This window comes from Ranitomeya variabilis, chromosome 6 (assembly GCF_051348905.1).
Source record: "Ranitomeya variabilis isolate aRanVar5 chromosome 6, aRanVar5.hap1, whole genome shotgun sequence".
NCBI classification, from domain to species: domain Eukaryota; kingdom Metazoa; phylum Chordata; class Amphibia; order Anura; family Dendrobatidae; genus Ranitomeya; species Ranitomeya variabilis.
Window position 1 is genome coordinate 543,395,820 of NC_135237.1, and position 27,633 is coordinate 543,423,452.

At 44.2% G+C, this 27,633-nt stretch overlaps 1 protein-coding gene across 2 annotated transcripts; it reads left to right on the forward strand.

Annotated features, from left to right (window-relative positions):
- The first annotated feature begins 127 nt into the window (after positions 1–127).
- Positions 128–22,073, forward strand: SQLE (squalene epoxidase). Of its 2 annotated transcripts, XM_077271210.1 has the most exons (12): positions 128–278; positions 467–748; positions 4,096–4,348; positions 13,340–13,520; positions 15,242–15,338; positions 15,631–15,744; positions 16,105–16,276; positions 17,703–17,798; positions 18,095–18,237; positions 18,560–18,656; positions 20,261–20,348; positions 20,962–22,073. In XM_077271210.1, the coding sequence occupies exons 1-12, from the start codon at positions 129–131 to the stop codon at positions 21,152–21,154; spliced, it is 1,866 nt and encodes a 621-aa protein (XP_077127325.1). In that variant the 5' UTR covers position 128; the 3' UTR covers positions 21,155–22,073. The 2 variants fall into 2 exon arrangements, with proteins under 2 accessions (XP_077127325.1, XP_077127326.1); XM_077271211.1 differs by lacking the exon at positions 128–278 and having other exon boundaries at positions 348–748.
- Positions 22,074–27,633: the final 5,560 nt, after the last annotated feature.

Below are 27,633 nucleotides of genomic sequence, written 5' to 3' on the forward strand. Positions count from 1 at the left end.
GGCGGTGCTCAGGACCTTGCGTGCTGTGAAACTCCGCCCCATTAGGTGACGAGCTCTCGTCGCCGGGCAACCGCAAGCGCCGAGTGCTGCTGAGGCTGAGATTTGGCTCCGCCCCTCTCGTCCATCCTATGATACCATGTATCTCGGGGATTGGCAGATTGGGCAGACGGATCCATCCTGTGGAGGAGTGTGGGGGGGAATGGCCGGGAGAGCTGGTGATTCTGTGTGACGGGACGAGCGCACCCCCCCCCGTATGTAACCAGTCCCAGTGCCTCCAGGTGCGAGCAGTCACTGCGCCCAATTCACACCTGTGTGCGGCAGCTCAGCGCGTCTCCTGCGTCCGCAGACATTTACATTTGGAATCAGAATTTTTTTATATATTTATATTTTAAATCATTTTAAATATTTATTTTTTATTTATTATTTTTCTCTCTATATTTTTCCTTTCTGTTAAATAACGCACAAGGCGACTGTGCTCCCCGAGATGTGGACCTTCCTGGGGGTCGCCACCTTCACCTATGTGTACAAGAAGTGCGACGAGCTGCTGAGCGCCCCCCGGCTGGAGCTGCTGCTGGCCGTGCTGGGGGGCTGCACTGTGGGGCTGCTGCTCTCCGCCATCCGCTACCGAGGGCGCACCCCGAAACACGGCGCTGCGGGGGGCATCACTGCGGGGGGCATCGCTGCCAGGGTGCTGGGCCTCACCGGGCCCCGGAAGGTGGAGAAGGCGGAGGAGGACGGGGAGAGGCCGGTAAGAGGGAGATGGCGGGGACACAGCAGGGTTACATCTGTCACTGGCTGCAGCAGCTGTCATCTATGTACAGTGTCTGTCTATCTGTCATCTATCTATCTATTATCTATCTATTATCTATCTATCTACTATCTATCTATTATCTATCTATTATCTATCTATCTATCTATTATCTATCTATCTATCTATCTATCTATATATTATTTATCTGTCTATCTATCTATCTATCCATTATCTATCTATTATCTATCTATCTATTATCTATCTATTATCTATCTATCTATCTACTATCTATCTATTATCTATCTATTATCTATCTATCTATCTATTATCTATCTATCTATCTATCTATCTATCTATCTATATATTATTTATCTGTCTATCTATCTATCTATCTATTATCTATCATCTATCTATCTATTATTTATCTGTCTATTTTATCATCTATTATCTATATTATTTATTATCTATCTATCTATTATCTATCTATCTATCTATCTATCTATCTATCTATCTATCTATCTATTATCTATCTATCTATTATCTATCTATCTATTTATTTATTATCTATCTATCATCTATCTATCTATTATCTATTTTCTATCTATTATCTATCTATGTATCTATCTAGAAGAAAAAAAAGAAGAAAAATTAAAATGAAGGCAGCACTCCAATTGTTTCAGGTGGAAAAAAGTGAAAAAACTTTATTCTGCCCCACTCATCCTGGGCAATGTATCGGCTCCTCCTGAGCCTTTTTTTTTTCTTCTGTTTAGTTTGGCAAGTATTAGACTGTTTGCCTGGAGGCCTGGCACCCGCTGTGAATTATTGTGCTGTTCCTTTTTTCTATCTATCTATCTATCTATCTATCTATTATCTATCTATCTATCTATCTATCTATCTATCTATCTATCTATCTATCTATCTATCTATCTATCTATTATCTATCATCTATCTATATATTATCTATCTATCTATCTATCTATCTATCTATCTATCTATCTATCTATCATCTATCTATTATCTATCTGTCTATTATCTATCTATCTATCTATCTATCTATCTATCTATCTATCTATCTATCTATTATCTATCTGTCTATCTATCTATCTATCTATCTATCTATCTATCTATCTATCTATCTATCATCTATCTATATATTATCTATCTATCTATCTATCTATCTATCTATCTATTATCTATCTATGTATCTATCTATCTACCTATTATCTATCTATCTATCTATCTATCTATCTATCTATCTATCTTTCTATTATCCATCTATCATCTATCTATTATCTATCATTCTAGATCTATCTGTCAGTCTCTAGATCTCTGCAGTTGAACACTATGTGTACACGTCTATACCGCATGCGTGGTGCCCGGTGCAGAATATTCGTATACTCTGTATACTCTGCAGTATCACCGGCGTCCTGAGCTCTAGTCAATGAGTTTCAATGAGACGGAAAGCGGATAATGTTCTCACAGTGAAGATTAATCTAGAAATCAGGAGTCTGCGGAGATTACTGTACTAAGCTGCTTCGTCTACCGCCAGCTCTCTCCATGTAGCTTTAAGAAAATATATATTTATTGTAACAATTCAGTTCCAATCAGCTTTAGTTACAGAACCGTACACACATCAGTAGTTATTAGTCATATTTAAAGGGAACCTGTCACCACGTTTTTGGAAGATGGGATAAAAATAGCGTTAAATAGGGGCAGAGGTGGGCATTACATTAGTGTGTTTGTTATGCGTTTATTACCCACCTAAGTTGCCGAAATACCTTTGCAAAGTCTCCGTTTTCGCCTGTCAATCAGGCTGGTCTGGTCAAAAGGGCGTCTTGTCTTCCCCCAGATTTTGCGTAGTTTTCCGTTGGTGGCGTAGTGGTGTGCGCATGCCCAAGGTCCCGAATCCTCTGCCAGGGGATTTAAAAGAGCGCGCTGTTCGTTATTTCATTGGTGATCGGTGGGCGCGGCCATCTTCCTTTGGCCGCGCGTGCGCAGAAGCGGCGCTCTGCTGGCCGCGGCTTCAGGAAAATGGCCGCCGCGATATCCATCTGCGCACGCGCGGCATCCAGCGGCCATTTTCCTGAAGCCGCGGCCAGCAGAGCGCCGCTTCTGCGCACGCGCGGCCAAAGGAAGATGGCCGCGCCCACCGATCACCAATTAAAACGAACAGCGCGCTCTTTTAAATCCCCTGGCAGAGGATTCAGGACTTTGGGCATGCGCACACCACTACGCCACCAACGGAAAACTACGCAAAATCTGGGGGAAGACAACGCCCTTTTGACCAGACCAGCCTGATTGACAGGCGAAAACGGAGACTTTGCAAAGGTATTTCGGCAACTTAGGTGGGTAATAAACGCATAACAAGCACACTAATGTAATGCCCACCTCTGCCCCTATTTAACGCTATTTTTATCCCATCTTCCAAAAACGTGGTGACAGGTTCCCTTTAATCTCATATCTAGTATCAATCTCATTTTCTGTTTACATCTCTTATTTCAGCTTCCTTCCTCCTTTCCCCTTTCCCTTCCTCCAGCACCCCGCTAGTGTTTGTCCTTTGCTGTGAGCCCTCACTGTGACCCCATGTGCCATGTATAAATCCTTGTGTCTGTTTTTATTTGTACATTTATTTTAGTTATATAGTGCAGCGCTTTACAGACATTACCAGCACTGTCCCCACTGGGGCTCACAATCTAGATTTCACGCAAATACAGAGAGAACATGCAAACTCCTTGCAGATGTTGTCCTTGTTATACCCAGTACCCCAGCGATGTAAGGCTACAGTGCTAACCACTGAGCCACCGATACAGTGCTAACCACTGAGCCGCCATACAGTGCTAACTACTGAGCCACCATACAGTGCTATCCACTGAGCCACCATACAGTACTAACCACTGATCTACCATACAGTACTAACCACTGAGCCACCATACAGTGCTAACCACTCAGCCACCATGCCATGCTAACCATTGAGCCACCATACAGTGCTAACCACTGAGCCACCATACAGTACTAACCACTGAGCCACCATGCCATGCTAACCACTAAGCCACCATACAGTACTAACCACTGAGCCACCATACAGTGCTAATCACTGAGCCACTATTATTCCCGTATCCCTTCCTTGATTTCGGAGTCACAATCTGCCAGGGTCCGGGCCGCCATCTCTTGCACACAGACCTATAGATGACGCTGTAACCATATGGACACATGTAGCGAGCGCATTGGGAGCGCTGATGGCGTACATCCTATACCCAGGGAAATAATGTGACATGGACGGGACCTCAGAGCGGTATTAGGAAACTGCAGTTAATATTTGGGATATTTTTGCCTTTTTTTTGCAGAAGAAAACTAAGAATAACTTGCGGTCGTCCACTGTCAGTAATGGCGCCACAGTTTCTGCTAGCAGATCGGGTGATGGTCCCGATGTCGTCATTGTGGGCTCTGGTGTCCTGGGATCCGCTCTCGCTACAGTATTATCCAGGGACGGGAGGAGGGTGGCCGTCATCGAAAGAGATCTGAAGGAACCAGATCGTATCGTCGGGGAATTACTGCAACCTGGAGGCTATCAAGCCCTGAAGGACCTTGGACTTGGCGGTAAGTAATGACGCCACAACTCTGGTATTGGCGAGGTCGGAACTGCTTTACATACATAGGGATGGATAAGGGAGTAAAATAAAAATGGGAATCAATTAAAAGGGGGCCAGAGAGTTATCAAAAATAAAAAAGTTTTGCTTGGTCTTTGCTTGGTTTGCTTGGTCTGTGCTTGGTTTGCTTAGTTTGTGTTTGGTTTGCTTGATCTGTGCTTGATTTGCTTGGTCTGTGCCTGGCTTGTATTTGGTTTGATTGACCTGTGCTTGATCTGTTTTTGGTTTGCTTGGTCTGTGCTTGGTTTGCTTAGTTGGCGTTTCCTTTGGTTGGTCTGTGCTTGGTTTGCTTGGTCTCTGTTTAGTTTGTGTTTGGTTTGCTTTTTTCTGTGCTTGGTTTGCTTGGTCTGTGCTTGGTTTCCTTAGTTTCTGCTTGGTTTGTGTTTGGTTTGCTTGGTTTGAACAGTCAACATATACTTACAGCATCTCCAACATATGTCGGAGCAACCTTCAGCTATTGCAGGGAAGTTAGGCTACGTTCACATTAGCGTTGTGCGCCGCAGCGTCGGGCGCTGCAGCGTCGCCGCATGCGTCATGCGCCCCTATATTTAACATGGGGACGCATGGACATGCGTTGTGTTGCGTTTTGTGACACATGCGTCTTTTTGGGCGCACAGGACGCAGCAAGTTGCATTTTTTTTGCGTCCAAAATCATGCAAAGGACGCATGCGTCACAAAACAATGCGTTTTGCATGCGTTTTGCATGCTGCGTCGCCGATGCATTGCCGACGCAACACACAATAACGCAAATGTGAACGTAGCCTTACATGAAAATAAAAAGCCCAGCTAGAAGTCCACACTCCATAGCCAAACTAAGCCTAAAGTTTATAATTTGTCAATTAGAAACTCAGAAACATCAGTAGGGAATAGATATAAACCCCGGCCATTACATAATCATCACTTATGCTTCCTATATGTGCCACTGCCACTATTATCCAACAACACGCAAAGCACACTCTCAAATAGGGAACATTGAGTATATGGAGTTTATCTATTATCTATCTATCTATCTATCTATCTATCTATCTATCTATCTATCTATCTATCTATCATCTATCTATCTATCTTTTTTTTAAATCAGATATTTTTATTAAACATTATAAATGTGATACATGAAAATTACATCACTGTGAACAGTGTACCAAGGTATTTTACATTTTAAGAAATTTTTTAAACCCCAAACCCAACTCCCACCTCCTCTCCCCCCCACCCCTAGAGACCTGACAAAAACCACCCCAAGTTGCTACATTGTACATAACCATACAGAAAAAGGAAGACAATACGTCAACATTTCCTCCGAGTAGGCAAAAAGTCCAAGAACAGAAACAAAGTCACTTAAATCACGCTGATTCGAGCCAAGGATTCCACAGCTTAGGCTACTTTCACACTAGCGTCGGGAACAACCCGTCGCTGCGCGTCGGGCCGACGTTCCCGACGCTAGTGTGGTCTCCGCCGCACAACGGGGGCAGCGGATGCATATTTTCCACGCATCCGCTGCCCCATTGTGAGGTGCGGGGATGTGCGGGGAGGTGGGGGCGGAGTTCCGACTGCGCATGCGCAGTCGGAAAAAGCGGACCGTCGGGAGCAAAAAACGTTACATGTAGCGTTTTGTTTTCCCGACGGACCGCTACCATACGCCCAAACGCCGCCAAACGCATTCACCGTTTGGAAATGCGTCGCAAATGCGTCGCAAATGCGTCGCTAATGTTACTCTATGACGAAACAACGTATCCAGCAAAAACTTTTGCTGGATGCGGCGTTTCGCAAAAACGACGCATTTGCGACGTATTGCAGTTAACGCTAGTGTGAAAGTAGCCTTACTGAAAAGGTCCATCTTGTTTCTCTTAAGATAAATACTCCTCTCCAGAGCAATAACGTGATCCACTTGTGTCATAAAGTCCCTTCTCGATGGCGGCTCTTCCCTAATCCAGAACTTGGCAATCAACTTTCGCGCAATAAACAGCAGTCTAGCAATAGCCAGTTTATACAAATTGTCAGTTACAACCTCTTCTACATAACCCAACACACATACCAAAGGATCCCGTGGTAGAGAGCAATTATATATCAACCCCACCCTATTTAGTACCACAATCCAAAAGGAGGACAACCTGGGGCACTGCCACATCATATGGAGGATATCCGCCTCGGTCTGCGAGCACCTGGGGCACTCTGAATTAGGTCTCAGACCAGCTTTGAATAGCATGTTCGGAGTTCTGTAAGCCCTATGAATGACAAATAGTTGTGACAACCTCCCAGGCTCACTCAATGAGATCCTGGGCACATACTCCAAAATTGAATCCCAGCATTCGTTATCAATCACCCCCAGGTCGGCCTCCCATTTCACCCTCGCTTTAATAGGATGTCCCACTAAGAAGGAGAATAAAAGAAATTCGTATATGCCCGAAATCACCCCCTTCGTGCCTCCCCCTGTAAGAGTGAAATCCAGCATAAGGTCAACCTGAATCTCCACAGGTCCTCTCTTAAGGCCCCGTCTCACACAGCGACACTGCAGCAATACAGACAACGATGCTGATCGCTGCAGCGTCGCTGTTGTGTCGCTGTGTGGTCGCTGGGGAGCTGTCACACAGACAGTTCTCTCCAGCGACCAACGATCAGGGGAACGACTTCGGCATCGTTGAAACTGTCTTCAACGATGCCGAAGTCCCCCTGCAGCACCCGGGTAACCAGGGTAAACATCGGGTTACTAAGCACAGGGCCGCGCTTAGTAACCCGATGTTTACCCTGGTTACCAGCGTAAATGTAAAAAAAACAAACACTACATACTCACCATCTGTTGCCCGTCAGGTCCCTTGGCGTCTGCTTCCTGCTCTGACTGAGCCGCCGTACAGTGAGAGCAGAGCGCAGCGGTGACGTCACTGCTGTGCTCTCACTTTACGGCAGTCAGTCAGAGCAGGAAGCAGACGCCAAGAGACCTGACGGGCAACAGATGGTGAGTATGTAGTGTTTGTTTTTTTTACATTTACGCTGGTAACCAGGGTAAACATCGGGTTACTAAGCGCGGCCCTGCGCTTAGTAACCCGATGTTTACCCTGGTTACCAGTGAAGACATCGCTGGATCGGTGTCACACACACCGATTCAGCGATGTCAGCGGGACCTCAACGACCAAAAAAAGGTCCAGGCCATTCCGACACGACCAGCGATCTCGCAGCAGGGGCCTGATCGCTGGTACGTGTCACACATAGCGAGATCGCTACTGAGGTCGCTGTTGCGTCACAAAACTTGTGACTCAGCAGCGATCTCGCCAGCGATCTCGCTATGTGAGACGGGGCTTTTACACTGTGCCTGGTACGCATGTAAGATGCAGCTATACTGGTACAGCTCAGAATTTGGCAGTAAAAATTCTTCCTGCAATGCCTCAAAAGTCCTGATCCTGCCCTGATATAGTATTTGGCTAATCCGGGATATGCCTGCCTCCCTCCAGATATGAAATCCCGCCATCTGTCTGAATTCTGGAAGGAAGTAGTTGTTCCAAATAGGTGAGAACCTGGTAAGTGCCCTCACCCCCCCTAATGACCTTTACTGTATCCCAAATTTTATGAATAAGCCTAATAGTACAAAATTTGGAACCCAACTCACGGAAATGCCCACCCTCCAGGTCATCACTCAGTACCCTTGACCCAATCAACATCCTCAGACTACAGGGTATCCGTTCCCCACCCGACTCCACACCCCAACCCCTAAGGTGCTGACACTGTGATGCCAGAAAGTATAGCCATGGATTAGGTAGTGCCACCCCACCCTCCGTCTTAGGTCTTTGTAAAATTTCCTGTTTAAATCTAGGACTTTTCCCACCCCAAATCAGCTCACCGAACAAAGATCTAATCCTCCGAAATCTGCCCCTTGGTATCCATACAGGAGAGTTGTGTAACACATAAAGAAGCTGCGGCATCACAATCATCTTTATAAGATTTATCCTACCAATCACCGACAAGCGTAACTTTTTCCACGCCTGGATTTTAGTGCGTATTTTCCGCAAAAGTGGTACCAAGTTCAGGTCCTCAAAACCAGTCAAAGGGAGAGCCATCTGAATCCCCAGATATTTGAATTTATCCACTGACTGCAACCTAGTAGAGGAGTCACACAACTCACTATCTCCATATTCCCCATCAATCAGCATCATATTGGATTTATCCCAATTGATTCTTAGGCCCGAGTAACTCCCAAATTCCTCAATAATGGCCTCCGCCCCAGCTAGGGCCCCTTCAGAATCTTCCAGGAAAAGCAAAATATCAGCGTATAACGCCACTTTTTCTTCTAAATCCCCTTACAGGAAACCTCTCACCTCCCGGGATCCTCTAATTTTGGCAGCAAGGGGCTCCACCGCCAAGGCGAAGAGCAGCGGGGACAACGGGCAGCCCTGTCTAGTACCCCTAGACAGTGCAAAAGTTTCAGAAAAGGCGTTATTCACTCTTATTTTGGCCACTGGAGAAGAGTATAACAATCGCACCCATGAGATGAATGTAGGTCCAAACCCCAATCGTTCCAGTACTGTCCACAAATACCTCCACTCCACACAGTCAAAGGCCTTATGAGCGTCCAAGGAGACCACAACTCGTTTGCCGACATTATCGGAAGGGATTTGCAAATTTAAAAACAACCTTCTCAAATTGAGTGCCGTTGACTTGTTGGGCATAAAGCCTGACTGATCAGGGTGAACCAATCTGTCAATCACCCTAGTCAGCCTATTCGCCAAGGCCTTTGCCAAAATCTTAATGTCGGCAGTCAGCAATGAGATTGGTCTATAAGATTCTGGTAGTTGTAGATCCTTGTCGGCTTTAGGGATAACCACCACCACAGCTTCTCTCATCGACAAAGGTAACTCCCCTCTTTCCAATGAACTATTGCAGACCCCTACCAGTTTGGCCAACAAATGTCCTTCAGAATCTTATAAATCTCAGCTGGGATGCCGTCCGCCCCCGGAGCCTTACCCCCAGCCACTCCCGCCAGAGCAACCCCCAATTCTTCCTCCCCTATCGGCTCCTCCAGTGACTCACATTCCTCCTTACTCAACCTAGGCAGGTCAATCCCCTCCAAATACCTGGTCATATCCTCAAACCCTTTCCCCACGCTAGAGGTATATAATTTTCCGTAGAATTTCCCAAATGCTTCCAGAATTTGTTCCCCCTGAGTAACCAACGTCCCGTCTTCAGTTTTAATGGAGTAGACATGTGAGGAGCACCTCTGTGCAGATGTTACTACAGAAAGTAAGTGTCCCACCTTTTCCCCCTCTGAATAGAAAGTTTCTTTTTGAAAAGCCCTTGACCTTTCTGCCTTTTTTAGATGTAGCTGATTAACCTCCTGCTGAGCTACCTTCATACGGTTCCGGGACTCCTTAGTGCTATGGGCCCCCAACGCCGCCTCAGCTTCCTTCAGTTCTTTCAGAACCGCTTGATCCTGTGCTCTAGTCCTCTTTTTATGTCTGGAAATGTCCCGAAACAGTATACCCCTTAAATACGCCTTCATGGTGTCCCATACTACATGACTTTCTGCGCTCCCTTCATTAATCTTAAAAAACTCCTCTATCTCTACTCCCACCCTCTCCATATCCAAACGTTGCAACCAAGAAGGGTGAAACTTCCAACCCATCCTCCCCGATCCAGCCTGCCCTGATAACTTCAAAGATACCTGAACTGGGCTATGATCTGATAAAATCCTAGGGCTATATTCCACCCCACTTAATAATTCGTTCATCCCATCATTACCCAAGGCTACATCAATTCGAGACATAGAGCCATACGTAGTTGAATAGCAGGAGTAAGAATATGTATTGACATTACGTACCCTCCATAAGTCAATCCAACCTATTTCTCTAAGATAATTTCCAAAAGGGGTACTGTTGCCGTCCCTGCACAACGAGGCGTGATTACTCTTGTCCCAGTGATCATCCGCTATATTGTTCACATCTCCCACTACTAGAAGGGGAACTCCATCCCACCCTCTCATAGACTCCAATATTTCCTGAAGCTTCTTACCCGAATAAGGCGGGGGTACATACAGTGAAACAATACAAATCAAACGGTTGAAGATTTTACACATTAAAAGAACATACTGATCATCCTTATCAATTTTAACCTCTATTTCCTCAAATGGAGTATTTGTATGAATTAAAACTGACACCCCCCTTGCATAGTTAGAGAACGTCGAGTGATACGCCTTGCTCACCCATCGCTTCTGTAACACATCAACTTTTTCCTCCACTAAATGGGTTTCTTGCAGGCAAATCACCGAGGGCCTCTGTTTCAGCAAATACTGAAATATTGCCGCCCGCTTAGTAGCGTCCGCCAACCCCCTAACATTCCAACTTACAATTTTAACGTCTCCTCCCATTTCCTAAATAAAGACAACATATACGAACAGTCTCCCCCAGGTCTCCACCAATACCCACCTCCCCCCTCCCCTCCCACCAAACCAAACCAACCTCCCTCATCTGAAACTCAACAAAATTCAGATATAACAAACTTTCTTTCTCTATATGAGAACTGAGAGCGCTTAGAACAATCTAGAACAAAGCCCTTTACCATCCCTCTCTCCCCCTCCCACCGCAACCAATAAGAGCTATTCATTGCGCCGCCGAACACAATGTTTTAACTTTGGGGAGCATTTTGTCAGAAAATACAAGGCGCGCTCAAAGGCCAGAAAGAGGCACAACCAGTGAAATCACGGATCTTCAAAATCAGACTCAGCGGTTCCGGTCCGTGCCAATTTTCTTAGCATTAGTATCCAGCCAATGCATAGCCTCCTCCGGACCTTGAAAAAAGTGAACACGATCCAGCGCCACCACCCTAAGCTTCGCCGGGTAGAGCATTGAATATTTTAGGTCCAGTTCTCGGAGCCGCCGCTTGATTTCACCAAACTTCATTCTAAGTTTTTGCACCGACGCCGAGTAACCCGGATATATGGAGATCCGATTTCCATCTATGCTCAAGCCGTCACTGATCCTGGCCTTCCTTAATAGAGTTTCCCGATCCCGGTAGTCCAAGATTTTTGCCAATATAGCTCGGGGGGGAGAACCAGGTTGCAGGGGCCGGCTGGGGACTCTATGAGCCCTCTCCACCGAGAAATGATTTGTGAGGTCTTTGCCTCCCACCGAGTTCTTAAGCCATGCCTCAATATATTCAGTAGGGTTATTCCCCTCCACCTTTTCCGGCACCCCAATTAGTCTCAAATTGTTCCTGCGGGAACGGTTTTCCAAGTCATCTGTTTTAAATTCTAATTCTGCAATACGTTGGATATATTTCTTTTCTCTTTTTAGCAGTTCATTAGTCTGATCCTCCACACTGCCCACACGTTCCTCCACCACCTCCACTCTCCTTTCCACCTTGCGCATAGCAGAGTTAAGGGACTTCATTTCAACTTTTAAATCATCCACCCTTGTATTCAGCGCAGCCAGGGCAGATTTGCAGTGTATAACAACAGAAAAAATATCCTGCAGTGTTGGTTCCCCCTTGCCTGGGTGTTGCACATCAGAATCATCAGTCAGCACTGGGCTAGCAGCAGGGTTCACACTGTCAGTGCTGTGCACTCCCTGAGGTCTGCCTGGGGAAAGCTGTTTCTCCTCCATACTGGGATTGTCCTCCCCTCCTCTCTTCTGCCTCTGCGGGGTCTCCCCTTCTCCAAGCCCCTCAGGATCCAGCAGCAGGGCACCCCCCTCCTCAGTGTGGGCAAACCGCTCCAGCCGGGCGATTACCTCCAATCTTCGGCGGTATGCAGCGCTGACTTTAGCCGCCTCCTCCTCAGCCACGGCTCCATCTTGGATTTTCGCGCCTGCCGCCGGCGCTGACTGTTTTCGGCGTGGCATCGCCGCTCCTTTCCGCCCGCTGCCTCCGGTGTTCTCCTCCTTCCGCAGGGGTCTAGTGGTGCCCCCCTGCTCAGTATCGGCGTTCGGCGGCGCCTCCAAGGTTAGATTACAGGAGCGGTGCGGGGAGAGAGAGCCGTCGCACGTCCTCTCACATCGCTCGCTAGGCCACGCCCCGCTATCTATCTATCTATCTATTATCTATCTATCTATCTATTATCTATCTATCTATCTATCTGTCTGTCTGTCTGTCTATTATCTATCATCTATTTATCTAGTTATTATTATAGTACATGTTTATAGCGCCATTTATTCCATGGTGCTTTACATGTGAAAAGGAGGCAAATATAGACAACTACAAGTAAACACGAGCTAAAAAAACAAAGCATACAGGTACAGTACATAAGGAGGGAGGACCCTCACAGTCTGCAGGGGATGGGTGAGGATGCACTAGGATTATCTATCTATCTATCTATCTATCTATCTATCTATCTATCTATCTATCTATCTATCTATCTATCTATCTATTATCTATCTATCATCTATCTATCTATTATCTATCTATCTATCTATCTATCTATTATCTATCTATCTATCTATCTGTCTATTATCTATCTATCTATCTATCTATCTATCTATCTATCTATCTATCTATCTATCTATTATCTATCTATCTATCTGTCTATTATCTATCTATATATTATCTATCTGTCTATTATCTATCTATCTATCTATCTATCTATCTATCTATCTATCTATCTATCTATCTATCTATCTATCTATCTATATTATCTATCTATATATTATCTATCTATCTATCTATCTATCTATATTATCTATCTATTATCTATCTATCTATCTATCTATCTATCTATCTATCTATCTATCTATCTATCTATCTATCTATCTATCTATCTATCTATCTATCTATCTCATACACACAGTCCGGCACATACACCTGGTGCCAGGTCTGAATCCGGTCACATCATAACGCCGTACTTGTGAGAAAAGCACGAATCATGTTCAATGTTTCCGATCCTGTTTGAGGCATTTTTTTTTGCCGGGGCACCTTACAGTAGTGCCCCCTTATTCGTGTAGACGCTCATATTGTGGTCTCCTTTCAGATGCAGTAGAAGGTGTGGATGCCCACGTCGTTCATGGATACGTCGTTCACGACATAGAAAGTAAAGCAGAAGTGGAGATCCCGTACCCCATGAATGAGGAGAAGCAGCTGCAGTGCGGCAGGGCTTTTCATCATGGTCGCTTTATCATGGGGCTCCGCAAGATGGCCATGGCTGAACCCAAGTAGGTGTACAAGCCTCTTCTCTACCAAATGTTTATTGTCTTATCTGGTTTTGTTGCGATCCCCTCACGTGTGTCTCCAAATCATGAGAGTGAATCTGTAGATGTTGGTGTTTTTGGAGGCCATGAATGAGAGTTAGCAGATTTAGTTGGTAGATCATGTGATATCGGTGGCTTTGGATTAGGTGTTTTTTAGTGTTTTTTTATGGGCTCACCTGCTGAGGTGGCTTCACTAAGTCTTCGGTAAAGGTGAATAGCACAGGCTTGACACAAAGATGCAGGAAAGCTAGACTTGCCAAATGACACATGGAACTGCGAGGATCAGTACAGATGGATCGGCAGGGTATGCGGAAAAGCAAAGCAGGAAGCACTGGATGAAGCAGAGCCAAATGTGTGGACTTCAGAAGAAGAGTAGGAGATGCAGCAGCAACAGGATAGCTGAGAAGTGACATAACAAAGTAGAAGTTGCGGCAACCGAAGGATATCACAGATGAGTTCCTTCTCAAGTACCTTGTTTCAGCAGAGACTGAAGGTGCTCACAGCACCAGTTGTAGCAGAGATGAATTCGTGATCAAGTACCTTGTTGCAGCAGAGGTGAAGGTGTGGAAACACCAAGAATGGTTGGATTGAGCTTGATATTAGCAGCTGGTTGCTGGATAGTAATCTGGAGAAGCTGAAGTGTTAATCAGACATTTGGCATGAACCAAACCAAGAGGGATGTGTAACTTAACTCCAGTGCATTGCCACCTCAATACTCAGGCAGCACACAGCCATCTGAGCCAGCCGTCAAAGGCCTTGGGTGGTGACCTCAGAGATATTTGCCAGGCTACTGTAGTAATCAGAGGTGGAGTAGCACACAGTAACCTGCTATAGGGGAAGGGAGCAAAGTCTGGCACTAGAGCCGGGACAGGTAACAGATATTTACTGGATTACTTTTTTGGGAGTTTACAAATAAATGTCTGTAGATCAGGGAGGTTTTAGATCAGGGAGGTATCTGTTAATAACTTGTTTTTATTGATGACCAATTGTCTGTACATCTGGTGTAGATCAGGTTTTGCTGGTGTACAGCAAATGTTTCTGGAGATCATAGACATGAAGAGCCCGATGAGCAAAATATTTTTCAACTTTTGGCACTTTGGAGTTATTTTGTACAGCTTTGACAATGTGGGCGAAGCTGGGTCGGGACGGGTGACGGACGATCACCACTTGCAAGATACTACTGAATCATAAAGAGGCATACGCTTCTCAAATCAATTGAGAGTCCCACACTCCACCCCATCCCAAAATCAAGACCGGTGTGTTTTTGGAGATCACAACGAGTGTTTGGAGATTGGGTGTTTTGGAGATCACGAGCAAGTGTCTGAAGATTGGATGATCACGAGCGAGTGTCTGCAGGTCGATTTTTTTCTGAAAACACAAGATCACCAACTAGTGTCTGTAGATCAGTTGGGGGGGGGGGGGGGAGATACCGAGTAAGTGTTTGTAAATCCTTTCTTTTTAGATCATAATCAAGTGTTTGAAAATGTATTTTAATTTTGGAGATCGAGAACAAATGTCTCTAGATTTTTTTTAGAGCACGGTCTGTAGATGTTAATGTCGCAGAACTGGGTCATTCTCATGAGCACCTGTTTATATCTGACCAATTTATACGACTTGTATATAGCTGTGTAAGACATGACGCCTTACGCTGGTGGTAGTCACGACAATTCTCGCTTGTTTTGCAGCACGCAGTATATCGAGGGGACTGTGCTACAATTAATTGAAGAAAATGACACCATTTTAGGAGTCCAGTACAGGGACAAAGAAACTGGAGATGTTAAGGTAGGATGGGGGTGGGGGGCTCTGTAATGAAAAATACAGAACTGATGCTCAAATCAGGTGCAATTGTTCCTGATACTGTACATTAGAGGGGGCTTGATAGATAAATATATTATCTATCTATCTAACTATCTATTATCTATCTATCTATTATCTATCTATCTATTTATCTATCTATTATCTATCTATCTACCTACCTATCTGTCTATCAATTATCTATATATCTATTACCTATCTATATAACGTTCCTCTTGTGGTTGGTCTGGCACATTAATAGTTCATCTCTATTTTGTAGGAGATCCGTGCGCCTCTGACCGTCGTCGCTGATGGTGTTTTCTCCAAGTTTAGAAAAGACTTAATTTCTGGACAGGTCACGGTGTCCTCCCATTTTGTGGGGTGCATTTTAAAGGTCAGTACTTTAATATCCAGTTCTGCTCTTGTCACTGACACGTGATTTCAATTAGACATTTTGGGGCAAAATGGACAACTGATCAGGGGCTTCCACGCCCTTTAACAATAACAGTAATTTTGACCAGGGGTGGCCAAACTTTCACATGCCAGTGTACATATTATTTATGGTGCTTTCCCTCATTAAACATGGACGGGACATCAATAATAAAGCCCCTAAACCAGAACACACTGGATGTTAATAGTTTGCTCTGGGGTCTGCACTCTGACTTTCCATTATTTTAACCATTCAGTAAAAAACTTTTGGATAAATGATAATTCCAGTTTTGAAGCATTTGACTTTTTTTTTTTCCAATTCCAGGACTCTCCACAGTTTAAAGCCAATCACGCCGAGCTTGTCTTGGCCAATCCCAGCCCTGTCCTAATCTACCAGATATCATCCAACGAGACCCGGGTCCTTGTCGACATCAGGGGAGAAATGCCAAAGAACCTGAAAGAATATATGCTGGAGAACATCCTGCCCCAGCTCCCTGGTGAGGACCATAGTTATAGATAAATCACAGCTCTCTGTTGAGGACCATAGTCATAGATACATCAAGGCTCCCTAGTGAGGACCATAGTCATAGATATGTCACTTCTTCCAGGTGAGGACCATTGTAATAGATACATCATAGTTCCCTGTTGAGGACCATAGTCATGGATACATCAAGGCTCACTAGTGAGGGCCAGAGTCATAGATACGTCACTTTTTCCTGATAAGGACCACAGTCATAGATACGTCACTTCTTCCTGGTGAGGACCATAGTCATAGATACATCAGTTCTTGCAGGTGAGGACCATAGTCATAGACACCTCATAGCTCCCTGTTGAAGACCATAGTCATAGATACATCAAAGCTCCCTAGTGAGGACCACAGTCATAGATACGTCACAGCTCCTTAGTTAGGACCATAGTTACAGATAAGTCATAACTCCCTGGTGAGGACCATAGACATAGATACGTCACTTCTTCCTGGTGAGGACCACAGTCATAGATAGGTCACTTTTTCCTAGTGAGAACCACAGTCAGAGATACATCACAGCTGTCTGGAGAGGACCATAGTCATAGATACATCACAGCTCCCTAGTAAGGACCATAGTCATAGATACGTCACTTCATCCTGGTGAGGACCATAGTCATAGATATGTCACTTCTTCCTGGTGAGGGCCACAGTCATAGATACGTCACTTCTTCCTAGTAAGGACCACAGTCATAGGTACGTTACTTCCTGGTGAGGACCATAGTCATAGATATGTCACTTTTTCCTGGTGAGGACCACAGTCATAGATACGTCATTTCTTCCTAGTGAGGGCCACAGTCATAGGTACGTCACTTCTTCCTGGTGAGGACCATAGTCATAGATACGTCTTTTCTTCCTGGTGAGGACCACAGTCATAGATACGTCATTTCTTCCTGGTGAGGACCACAGTCATAGATAAGTCACTTCTTCCTGGAGAGGACCATAGTCATAGATATGTCACTTCTTCCTAGTGAGGACCACAGTCATAGATACGTCACTTCTTCCTAGTGAGGACCACAGTCATAGATAAGTCACTTCTTCCTAGTGAGGACCATAGTCATAGTTATGTCACAACTCCCTGGTGAGGACCACAGTTATAGATACATCATTTCTTCCTACTGAGGACCATAGTCATAGATACGTCACTTCTTCCTGGTGAGGACCACAGTCATAGATACATCATTTCTTCCTACTGAGGACCATAGTCATAGATACGTCACTTCTTCCTGGTGAGGACCACAGTCATAGATACGTCACTTCTTCCTAGTGAGGACCACAGTCATAGATACGTCACTTCTTCTTGGTGAGGACCATAGTCATAGATACATCACAGCTCCCTGGTGAGGACCACAGTCCTAGATATGTCACAGCTCCTTCACAGCAATGTTCCTTTACTACAGAACATTTACAAGATCCTTTCCACTTTGCTGTTGAAAACGACCGACTGAGGACGATGCCGGCCAGCTTCCTCCCGCCTTCACCTGTCAACAAAAAGGGTAAGACTGCATTTACATAGCTCCAGTGATGGTGATATTGATTTATGCTGCTTCCTAGAATATAAACTATATGAAGTGAGAGCCCACAAGTGTTGATTTAGGGCAGGAGCTACGTGGTAACTTGTGGCTACAATGTCCCTCTGCCACCATCGCAACAGGGCTGGATTTCTTCCGACTTTTGGGTTGTGGCCAGTTGCACTTTTATATCACACAGGCACGAGTTGCCACATAGCTCCAGCCTTAGGCAGACCGACATGATGACCAAGCCTATTGACTCTCGTCTTTGTTGGGTGCAGGAGTTCTGCTCTTGGGAGATGCATACAACATGAGGCATCCGCTGACCGGAGGAGGCATGAGCGTCGTCTTGAATGATGTGAAGATTTGGAGGGATCTTCTACAGGATCTGCCAGACCTGAACCAACACTCGCAAGTCCTGCAGGTGAGAATCACATTTCTAAACAGGATTTATCAGCACTGTTTTGGATTTCAACAAACCTCAAGACTCTATGAAAGAGGAATGAGGAGGATTGTCCCATTTATCCATTGCATAGGATGGGGGTTGTCTCTTGGCAATCCCGGCATCCTTGTGACACCAGAATTTTTTATTTTTATGCAAAAGCCAAAGAAATTCCCAGCCGTACTGTCATGTGCGGCTTCCCACATTTTTTTTTTCTTTTTTTTTTTGCACAGAATCTAAACTGATGACAAGTAAATGATTTTCCTACAGTGACGTCTTAATATTGTGTCCTAATATTTTTTAGGCCAAACAGCAGTTCTATTGGTCGCGGAAGAAGTCGCATTCCTTCGTAGTGAATGTTCTGGCTCAGGCCCTGTACGAGCTCTTCGCTGCCACAGATGGTGAGTGGGAACCGCAGAGACACAGGACGTGATAGGAACAGAGGCAGAGATGAGGGATATGGGCTCATAGAAATGATAATTTTCCATCTTTTGTGGCCACCAACCGCCACGTTGTACTGATCTGTAATGGCGCTCAGTGTTGATTCCATGACTTGTGACATGCCCTATCACATGTGGCAACTCACAGTCCTGTAATATCCAAAGCTTGCCATCTACCTCCACCTTTGGCCCAATTTTTTTTTTTACTTCAAACACATGCATTGAGGCTAACAATCATTTTTTTCAATTGGGTTTGATTAAGTATTTCGCACCCCTTTGCCTTCTATAGCCTCTGAGCTGTACTGTCTATTGCCACCGGCAGAATGAGTTTCATAGTTTTTTCGGTTGAAGGTAGATTTAAATCCATCAAGTTCAACTTATAACCTAACATGTGGATCCAGAGGAAGGAAAAACGCCATAGGGCAGACATTAATAGCTCCATATTAGGGGAAAAATTCCTTCCCAACGCCATGCGGTAATCAGACTAATTCCCTGGATCAATGCCCCATCACAGAATCTAGTGCCCATAATCTGAAATATATCTATCAAAAAAGCGTCCAGACCCTTCTTGAATTTTAGTAGTGAATCAACCATTACAACATCATGTGGCAGAGAGATCAATAGTCTCACTGCTCTTACAATATAGAATCTAAAATCTCACTGCTCTTACAGTAAAGAATTCATATTCTCACTGCTTTTACAATAGGGAATCCATAGTCTTACTGCTCTTGCAGTAGAGAATCCATAGTCTCACTGCTCTTACAGTAAAGAATCCAGTCTCACTGCTCTTACTGTAGAGAATCCATAGTCTCACTGCTCTTACAGTAGATAATCAATAATCTCACTGCTCTTACACTAAATAATTTGTAATCTCACTGCTCTTACAGTAGAGAATCCATAATCTCACTGATTTTATAGTAGGTAATCCATAACCTCACTGCTTTTACAGTAAAGAATCCATACTCTCACTGCTCTTACAGTAGAGAATCCATAATCTCACTGATTTTATAGTAGGTAATCAATAACCGCACTGCTTTTACAGTAAAGAATCCATACTCTCACTGCTCTTACAGTAAAGAATCCAAAATCTTACTGCTCTTACAGTAGATAATCCATAATCTCACTGCTCTTACAATAGAGAATCCATAATCTCACTGCTCTTACAGTAAAGAATCCATAGTCTCACTGCTCTTACAGTAAAGAATCCATAATCTCACTGCTCTTACAGTAAAGAATCCATAGTCTCACTGCTCTTACAGTAAAGAATCCATAGTCTCACTGCTCTTACAGTAAAGAATCCATAATCTCACTGCTCTTACACTAAATAATCCATAGTCTCACTGCTCTTACAGTAAAAAATCCATAGTTGCATTACTTTTACAGTAAAGAATCCATAGTCGCACTGCTGTTACAGTAAAGATTTGCCTTCTGTGATTATGATTAAACGTTCTTCCATCTAGCTGTAGATGATGACCCCTAGTTAACCGAAAATCTGTCAGTGAACTCATTGAAATTGAATGATAATTTGCTCATTAGTTTCCCATATGATGCCTTCTTGCCTTCAGATTCCCTGTACCAGCTGAGACGAGCCTGCTTCAACTACTTCAAGCTTGGAGGAGAATGTGTCGCCGGCCCCGTAGGACTTTTATCTGTGTAAGTGACCCCATACTATCCACCTCTTTCCTCATACACCATAAATAAGTCGATACTCCGACTCCACGCCACTTTACTAGGAGGGGCAACCAACTTCTATAAATTACGACATAAAAATTGCCATGACTGCCATGTAACGAACATTAATTTTATATTCCGCTGCTTGGGAAGGACAAACAGTCAAGTATGAGAAAAAACGGCATTCCGTCATTGTTTAGCAAACTCAGTGTTTATTGTAACTTTATTCCATACGTGCTAAAACCACTGAACAAAGATCCTCAAACACTGACGCGTTTCGGAAGTAAATGTCCTTATTCATAGATTTATAGCTATGTTTACGTCCGAAACGCGTCAGTGTTTGAGGATCTTCCTTCGGTGGTTTTAGCACTTATGGAATAAAGTTACAATAAATGCTTTCTCAAGAAGGACGGCGTGCCGGCTTTTCTCTTACGTGATTACATTGACAGGCTTTGCCCAAGCTGTCGAGCCCCCTGGATGAAGCCATTACAGGTGGGGTGAGCTGTTGGTTTCTTATGTTGGACAGCACAAACTAGGCAAATTTAATACATCCTTGCATAATAACTATAATAACCCTATTATACTCTTCCTGCAGAGTGTCCCCCAGACCCACGCTGCTCATTGGACATTTCTTTGCCGTCGCCTTTTACGCCGTCTACTTCTGCTTCAAGGCCGAGTCCTGGTGGACCAAACCCCGCGCCCTAATCCGAGGCAGCGCCGTCCTCTACAGAGCCTGTTCCGTCATCTTCCCGCTCATATACTCAGAGACGAAACACCTGATCTATTGAATCCAGACATTGAACACTTAACCTTGCCCGCAGAGGGCACAAAATAAGGCAATGAGGTGCGGCACCTGTGCCACCGCAGACTCGGGCCGGGTAATCGCCGGTCCATATTGATCCCAATTCATACAAGAAGAATGATCGCGAAAGGGGAGTCCTGACGGCTTCTCGCTCACAGCCGGGGCGCGGGATCGGATACGTTCCACATCTAGGTTCTGTGATGAGATGCAAAGTATTTTCTGAATCCTTACAGAACGACTTCACGTGCACTAATGTATATATATATAAGGAACCTGCAGCCAGAAAATGACATCTCACGATTAGGCATAGGCGATCATTAAATCCAACCGTTCCGCAACCTCCCTGTAGTAATAATTCATGGACGTTAATTCTCCTTCATGTTAATCGGCATCTCTTAATTATTTAATTGTAAACTGTGGGCTGTATCTATAGCGGTGCCAACGGGATCATTAGGAGAGGTGACATCACTCTGTACCCACCTCAACATTAGCCTGTCTCATGTAACCACTAACATCCTGGGGTCAAACATCTCCCACCTGGCTGTAATCTCCACTTTGTGCAATCTATGGTGATTACTGGTGCCGTCAGCCAGGATTGTGCCTGGACAAACGACTCCCAACGCGTTTCGTTCCTCCGTGCCTCTTTTGGATTCGCAGAATTCGCCTGAGCCGGTGGTGTGGAGTATCGGCCAAGGATGTAAACGGTTGAATCTACATTTATTACGTTGCACATTATTGTCGTGGTCTTCGAAATTCTTAATGAATATTCCCGAAGATATCGACGGTCTAGAGGCAAATATTTTTGTACAGTATATAATACACAATGTCTCGTGGACTTTGTTAGTTTTTATATTTTATATAATGGAAAATTTTATGCAAATAAAAAAAAAAAGAAGTCAACCTGAGATTTAACAGAGTTGTTAACTTTTACAAATTAAAATGGATTTGTGAACAGGTTGAGACTTGATGTCGTGAGAGTTGGTTCGGAATTACTTAATTAAATGCAGAGACGGGTCTGCTAGACTGTGAGATAGAGTGTTATGACTGGATGGGGGCACTCGTATTTGCTTGATAAGTCTAAAAATGGCTACCATATTGGCTTATGCCCATAGTGGCCGTTGCTACTAGCCACGTGATCTTGCAGCATTGGACAATATACTTGCTAAACCTTAATCCTGCCAGCAAGGCAGATGGTAAAGAACAATTGGATTTAGTCACTAAATTGGGGCAAAAGGTACAGGAGCTATGGTTGTCGGCTGCGGTCACCAGGAGGCCGACACTAAGAATACACAAAAAGTAAGCTTTCTCTACAGGCTACACCCTCCTACTAGCACCAAGCCAACACCAGCATAGTTTAGTGTCATGTAGGAGGCAGACACAGAACGTAGTTCTCCAGATCTGCTTCTACCTACTTTATGTCTTTCTCATTTTTTTTAATGTTTAAGACTTCCTTCCAGGCTGGGAAAAAGATCGAGAAAGGCCACTGTTACCCTACTAGAGGCAGAGGTAACAGTGCTGAAAGAGTCACACTTACTCTCCTCTTCTGTATCTAGCAGAACCTTATTACCTGGTTTTACTGGCTCCTAGTAGGTTGGTCCTTCTCTCTGTTGCATAGTTTGGTTGCAGAAGAAACTTGTGAGAGTAGATTATATTGGGTAATTCAACTTTTATCTTCACAGAACATGAGGTACATGCATCAGCTTCTTAATACAGCATAACAGGAAGTCTGAAGGACCTTTTACAGAGAGAAAGTGAAACCAAAGTACAACAAGTATATGCATTACATTCAGCTAACCATATAACAGTAGCAACATTGCTATCTACTGTCAGAAAAGTGTAAACTCTTCCTGCACACAAATAAGTCTGTAGCTGTTGCATATCTGCCAACACTCTCTGCACCTGCCCGGCTACTCTCCCCCCAGGGTCTGGCGCGTAGCAAGGAGTGAAGACAGCAGCTAGAGTTCCAGCTTTCAGGTCAGGGGAGTAACATTCCTGTTACCGTGCCGCGCTCCTCCATTTGATTCCCGCAATCCTGCTCTCCCTCCAGCCAGACCGCTACTACTACCCCTTCTCTGTGCATTTTCCAGCCCCCATTCACTCGCTTACCCTCCTACTAATAAAGTGTAAAGAGAATCTCAGCATTGAAGATGACAAAGGTAGAAAATCTTGCTGCATATCGTATATTTTATTTTGATCTGGCAACAAGGAAGAACAGATACTGTCCAATGTTTCGAACAACAATGGTCTTTGTCAAGGACATCTGTAGTAAACATAAACAACAAACCCCCAGACTAAATCAGATATGATGTAAGCGTAAAAATATAAGGTTGAAATCAAAAGAGAGGTAACAGTGGAAGAGGATCAATAAATTATAAACAATGGAACATAGTAGTATAATAATGACAATAATCAAGGATACTGCAATAGATACATGAGATAAATGTTATGACAGCATAAGAACCTATGAGTGAGGGTTGAGACCAGGAGCAGAATCCTAGAAGTAGGATGATAGGTATGAAACTAAGTTTGTTTATCATGCTGTTGTGGGTATACAAAGTGTAATATGTAGGTGTGAACAGGTGTCCGATGTGTATTTATAAGAGTATACAGCTAGAGGGTAAGGCAAATGGATGGCAAGGTGTACTGGAATGTGTCAAGAGAATTGTTATATGGAGATAATAGTGACTATATAAAATAAAAAACCTACAGTATGATAGAATAGAGGCAGGGTAATGATGGTATGTAGTAGCAATGTGGACTATTCCAATTCTGTAGAGGATATCTCCTGCAAAAGGGCTAATCGCATTGTGAGAAACTTTTGCAACCATTTAACAAAGTCCTATCTATGGAACGGAAGCACCCTGACAAAAGTTTCCAGAAGCCTTAAATATGTACATTTTTTATTCACATTCAATCTACTCTCCAAATGTGCTTCCTACCCAAAGTGGACCCCCCAGTCTCTTGTCTGACCTAACCAACAGACACAGAGTTCTTGGCTAAGTCCACTTTTGAAGAGTCAGCATGTCCTTGTGATTAGGCCTTTCCAACCACTTTGGTATCTTAGTCAGTTTAAGCTATGTCCAAGCAACTACGCCAGGGCATCCTTTCTGGTACCCCAACCACAGAAGTTTTTGATCTAGCCAATCAGATTATGTGTGCGGGCAAATACCACTCCTCTGTCTCACTGGAAGATCAAGTTTTGGGCAACGTAGCCATTTGCAGACTCTTTTGGCTCAAGACATGAAGTGCTGAATTCCTTGTAGGCATACTCTTTTTGGGTTCCTGTCTTTTTGGTCGCCAGGTTGGATGAAATTATCTCTGAAGCTACTGGTGACAAAAGGATCTTGTTCCAACAATCATGATCTAAACGCTCCAAACATGGCCCAATTTCAGTTATTGGCAAGTTTTCCTCTGTCAGGAGAAGATTGCATCTCAAAGGGAAGAGAAATCTGTCTTTCAAGACAACGCTGCCTTGGAACCTCTGCTGCTAACCTGACCATTCTATCAAGTCCAGGATCAACAAATCATCTTTCACATAATGGGGTGCCAGACACAAATTCCCTTTGGCTGGGATGCTGTCTTATATTTTTCCAGATTGTGGTGCTCTCTGCAAAGACTCCTAGATCAGAGAAAATATTGTGTCCAGATACAAGATGGAGTGCTCTACTACCCCTCATGATCGGTTCTTCAGCTCTCATCCCCCAGTTCATCTTCTCTCGCTACGGGATTCTCCAAAACCATGTTCTCCCTCATTCAATCTGAGGACATTATACCGGTCGTGGAATAATTCACAGGTTACTTTTAAAGCCTGGTCATAGATCTCAAGAAGCACTTGTTTGCAAGGCCCATGCGGAATCTGAAGCATCTCTGCAAACATACCTGACATCAGCACTTCAGGACGAGTCCCTGCACACGGTGTTAATTTCCATGAAACCCTGTGAGTTCTTGTGCTTGTCGGATATACAGGATGCTTATCTTAACATACTTATCTTTGCTCCTCATCAATGTAGACCACAACACTCATTTTCAGTTTGTCTTTCTTTCAGGCCAGGCTGGCCATGGCTCCCTGCATATTCATGAAGGTCATGGCAGCTGTCATGGCCCTTCTAAATGCTGATTGGAGTCCACAAATCCGTTGTCATCCGCTATCTGGTTGACATCTCATAGTTGTCATCCCTTCTCTGGACGACATTTCTTGCTCTGAAAACTTGGATTGTCTGCCAGTAACCATGATCACTGTTTTGCTTTCGATGGATCATCAACAGATCAAAGTTATATTTGATTCGATCACAGTGCCTTCTCTTCTTAACGATGTTATTCGATACCACTGAAACTGGAGGACGAAAAGATGACCCTACAGATCGACATCTAAACTCTTAGCCCTCCATCTCAGTCATTCTCATCTTTTGCAGTAGTATCTTGGGAAAGATGGTAGCAGCCCTTTGCCCAGTTTCATACCAGGCCCATCCAGCTACCTCTTCTATCTTTATGGGACAAGTATCCCCCTCTTTAGTTTACCCTATCATCCTGAATCAATCAGTTCGGCAGTCTCTCTGGTGAATTTTGTTACCTATAATCCGACAGTGCCACTCTTTTCTTCCCATTCACTGACAAATAGTGACTACAGATGCTAGCCTCCAGGATCGGGGAGTTGTTTCCATCAGTTCGCTGTCCAAGGGCACTGGAATCCTCGGGAAACCAACCTGCCATCAGCATTCTGGAGCTCCAAGTAATTTGGCTGTCCTTTCACCATTAGCAGGACAATCTTGTACTGTAGGTCTTCCAATTTGCATTAAGACTGATACTGTCACCACTAGGGCATTAATCAACTATCAGGGACATGCTACTGACTAGCAATGGCAGAAGCTTCTTTCCTGGATAGAAAATAGAGTCCTGGTGATTTCAACAGACAACATATCCAGGATAAACAATGGAGTCATCGACTACTTCAGTTGCAAGCCACTGGCCGCAGGAGGTTGGTCTCTTCACCGTGATATCTTCCTTCAGATTTGTTAGCAATGTGGCACCACTGATGTGAACTGATGGTATCTAGAATAAATTACAAGGTTCCTCGATTTGTTTTCAGGAACTGAAATCCCATACCTACCACTTCCTATTCATGTGGTCACACTTCTCCCTCCTTTACATCTTTCCTAACCAGCTTCCCAAGAAAATAATGGCACAAGGTATTAAAGTCATCTGGTGGCTCCATATTGGTCCAAAAGGTCCCAGTATGCAGAAGTGCTCCATCTTGTTGCAGATGTCCACTGGCGCCTTACGGATTGGCCTGATCTTTCTTCCACCCAAAATCAGGGTCAGTGAGTTTAACAGTATGTCTGTTGAGACCGCTTGTCTGAAGGCCTTTGGTCTCTTTGACAAGGTAGTCCAGACCATAATCAAAGCATGAAAATCTTCCTCGTCTCACATATACCATCAAAGAAGGACTTTTTTCCAAAATGTGTAAATATAATCAGATCATTCCTATGTCATTTTCTCTCCCCTCTCTTCTCTCCTCCTTAGTCAGCACTAAAGGTAGGCTTGGCCACTAGCTCACTGAAGGGTCACATATCTGTCCTGTCCATCATTTTCCAGATAAACTTGGCCTTAAAGTCTCAGATCAAAACCTTCCTCCAGGGTTTTGCATAATAGGATTCCTCGCTACCACCATGGGATCTTTATTAGGTTCTACAAGGGTCTGCAATCTTCTGCCTTTGAGTCTTTCAAGGAAGTTTTTCTACAGTTCATCTCTTGAATATGGCTGAGTTGCTGTCAAGTCTATCAGAATGATCTCTGTGCTGGCAGCTCTTTCGTGCTGCTCGATATTTCTCATTCTCTGGAAGGGCAATGTTGTTTAAGGACAGTAACCTCCTTTCAACTTAAAGTGTTCTTCTGTCCATCACAGGCTCATCCCAGAGAAATCTCTCTACAAGTTGGACGTGGTCAGAGCAATTCATCTCTATCTCTCTGTCACTGCCCGCCGGTTCTCAAAGGGGCCTGACAAACTCTAAGGCAATGTTCTACAACTTCAGTCCTTAAGAGACACCAAAAAAATACTGTATGTTTTCTATCTACTGGCTAACACGGTACCAAGATATATATCTTTCCTGTATGTTTTCAGGATTTCATTATTATTGCCCAGGTGATGGAATTATCATCTGGGCAATCCTAAGATAATTCTGAAAACCTATTGTTTTGTGGGATATGATCTGCCATTCTAGAAGTCTTTTGAGTGAAAGATGAAGTTCCCAGATTCAAGATCATGGAGCAGTCGACATAACCAGTAGGGGCTTCCTAGACAGTGCATTTTCAGGAGTCTAAATGTTTGCAAGTCGGGCTTGGTCGTCTATTCACACTTTCTCCAAATTTTACAGAATGCATAACTTTATGTCCACGAGTCATGGCAGAAAGGTGGTGCAGATGGAAATTGCTCAGCCCTACCTCTTCCATCTTCTGTTTTTGTACGTT

Excerpts from the sequence above, each read along its gene's own strand:
- SQLE (XM_077271210.1), top strand. The coding sequence starts at position 129 with ATGATACCATGTATCTCGGGGATTGGCAGATTGGGCAGACGGATCCAT. Across the intron at positions 279-466 it reads ACCAGTCCCAGTGCCTCCAG|GCGACTGTGCTCCCCGAGAT; the intron begins GTGCGAGCAGTC and ends ATAACGCACAAG. Across the intron at positions 18,238-18,559 it reads AACACTCGCAAGTCCTGCAG|GCCAAACAGCAGTTCTATTG; the intron begins GTGAGAATCACA and ends AATATTTTTTAG.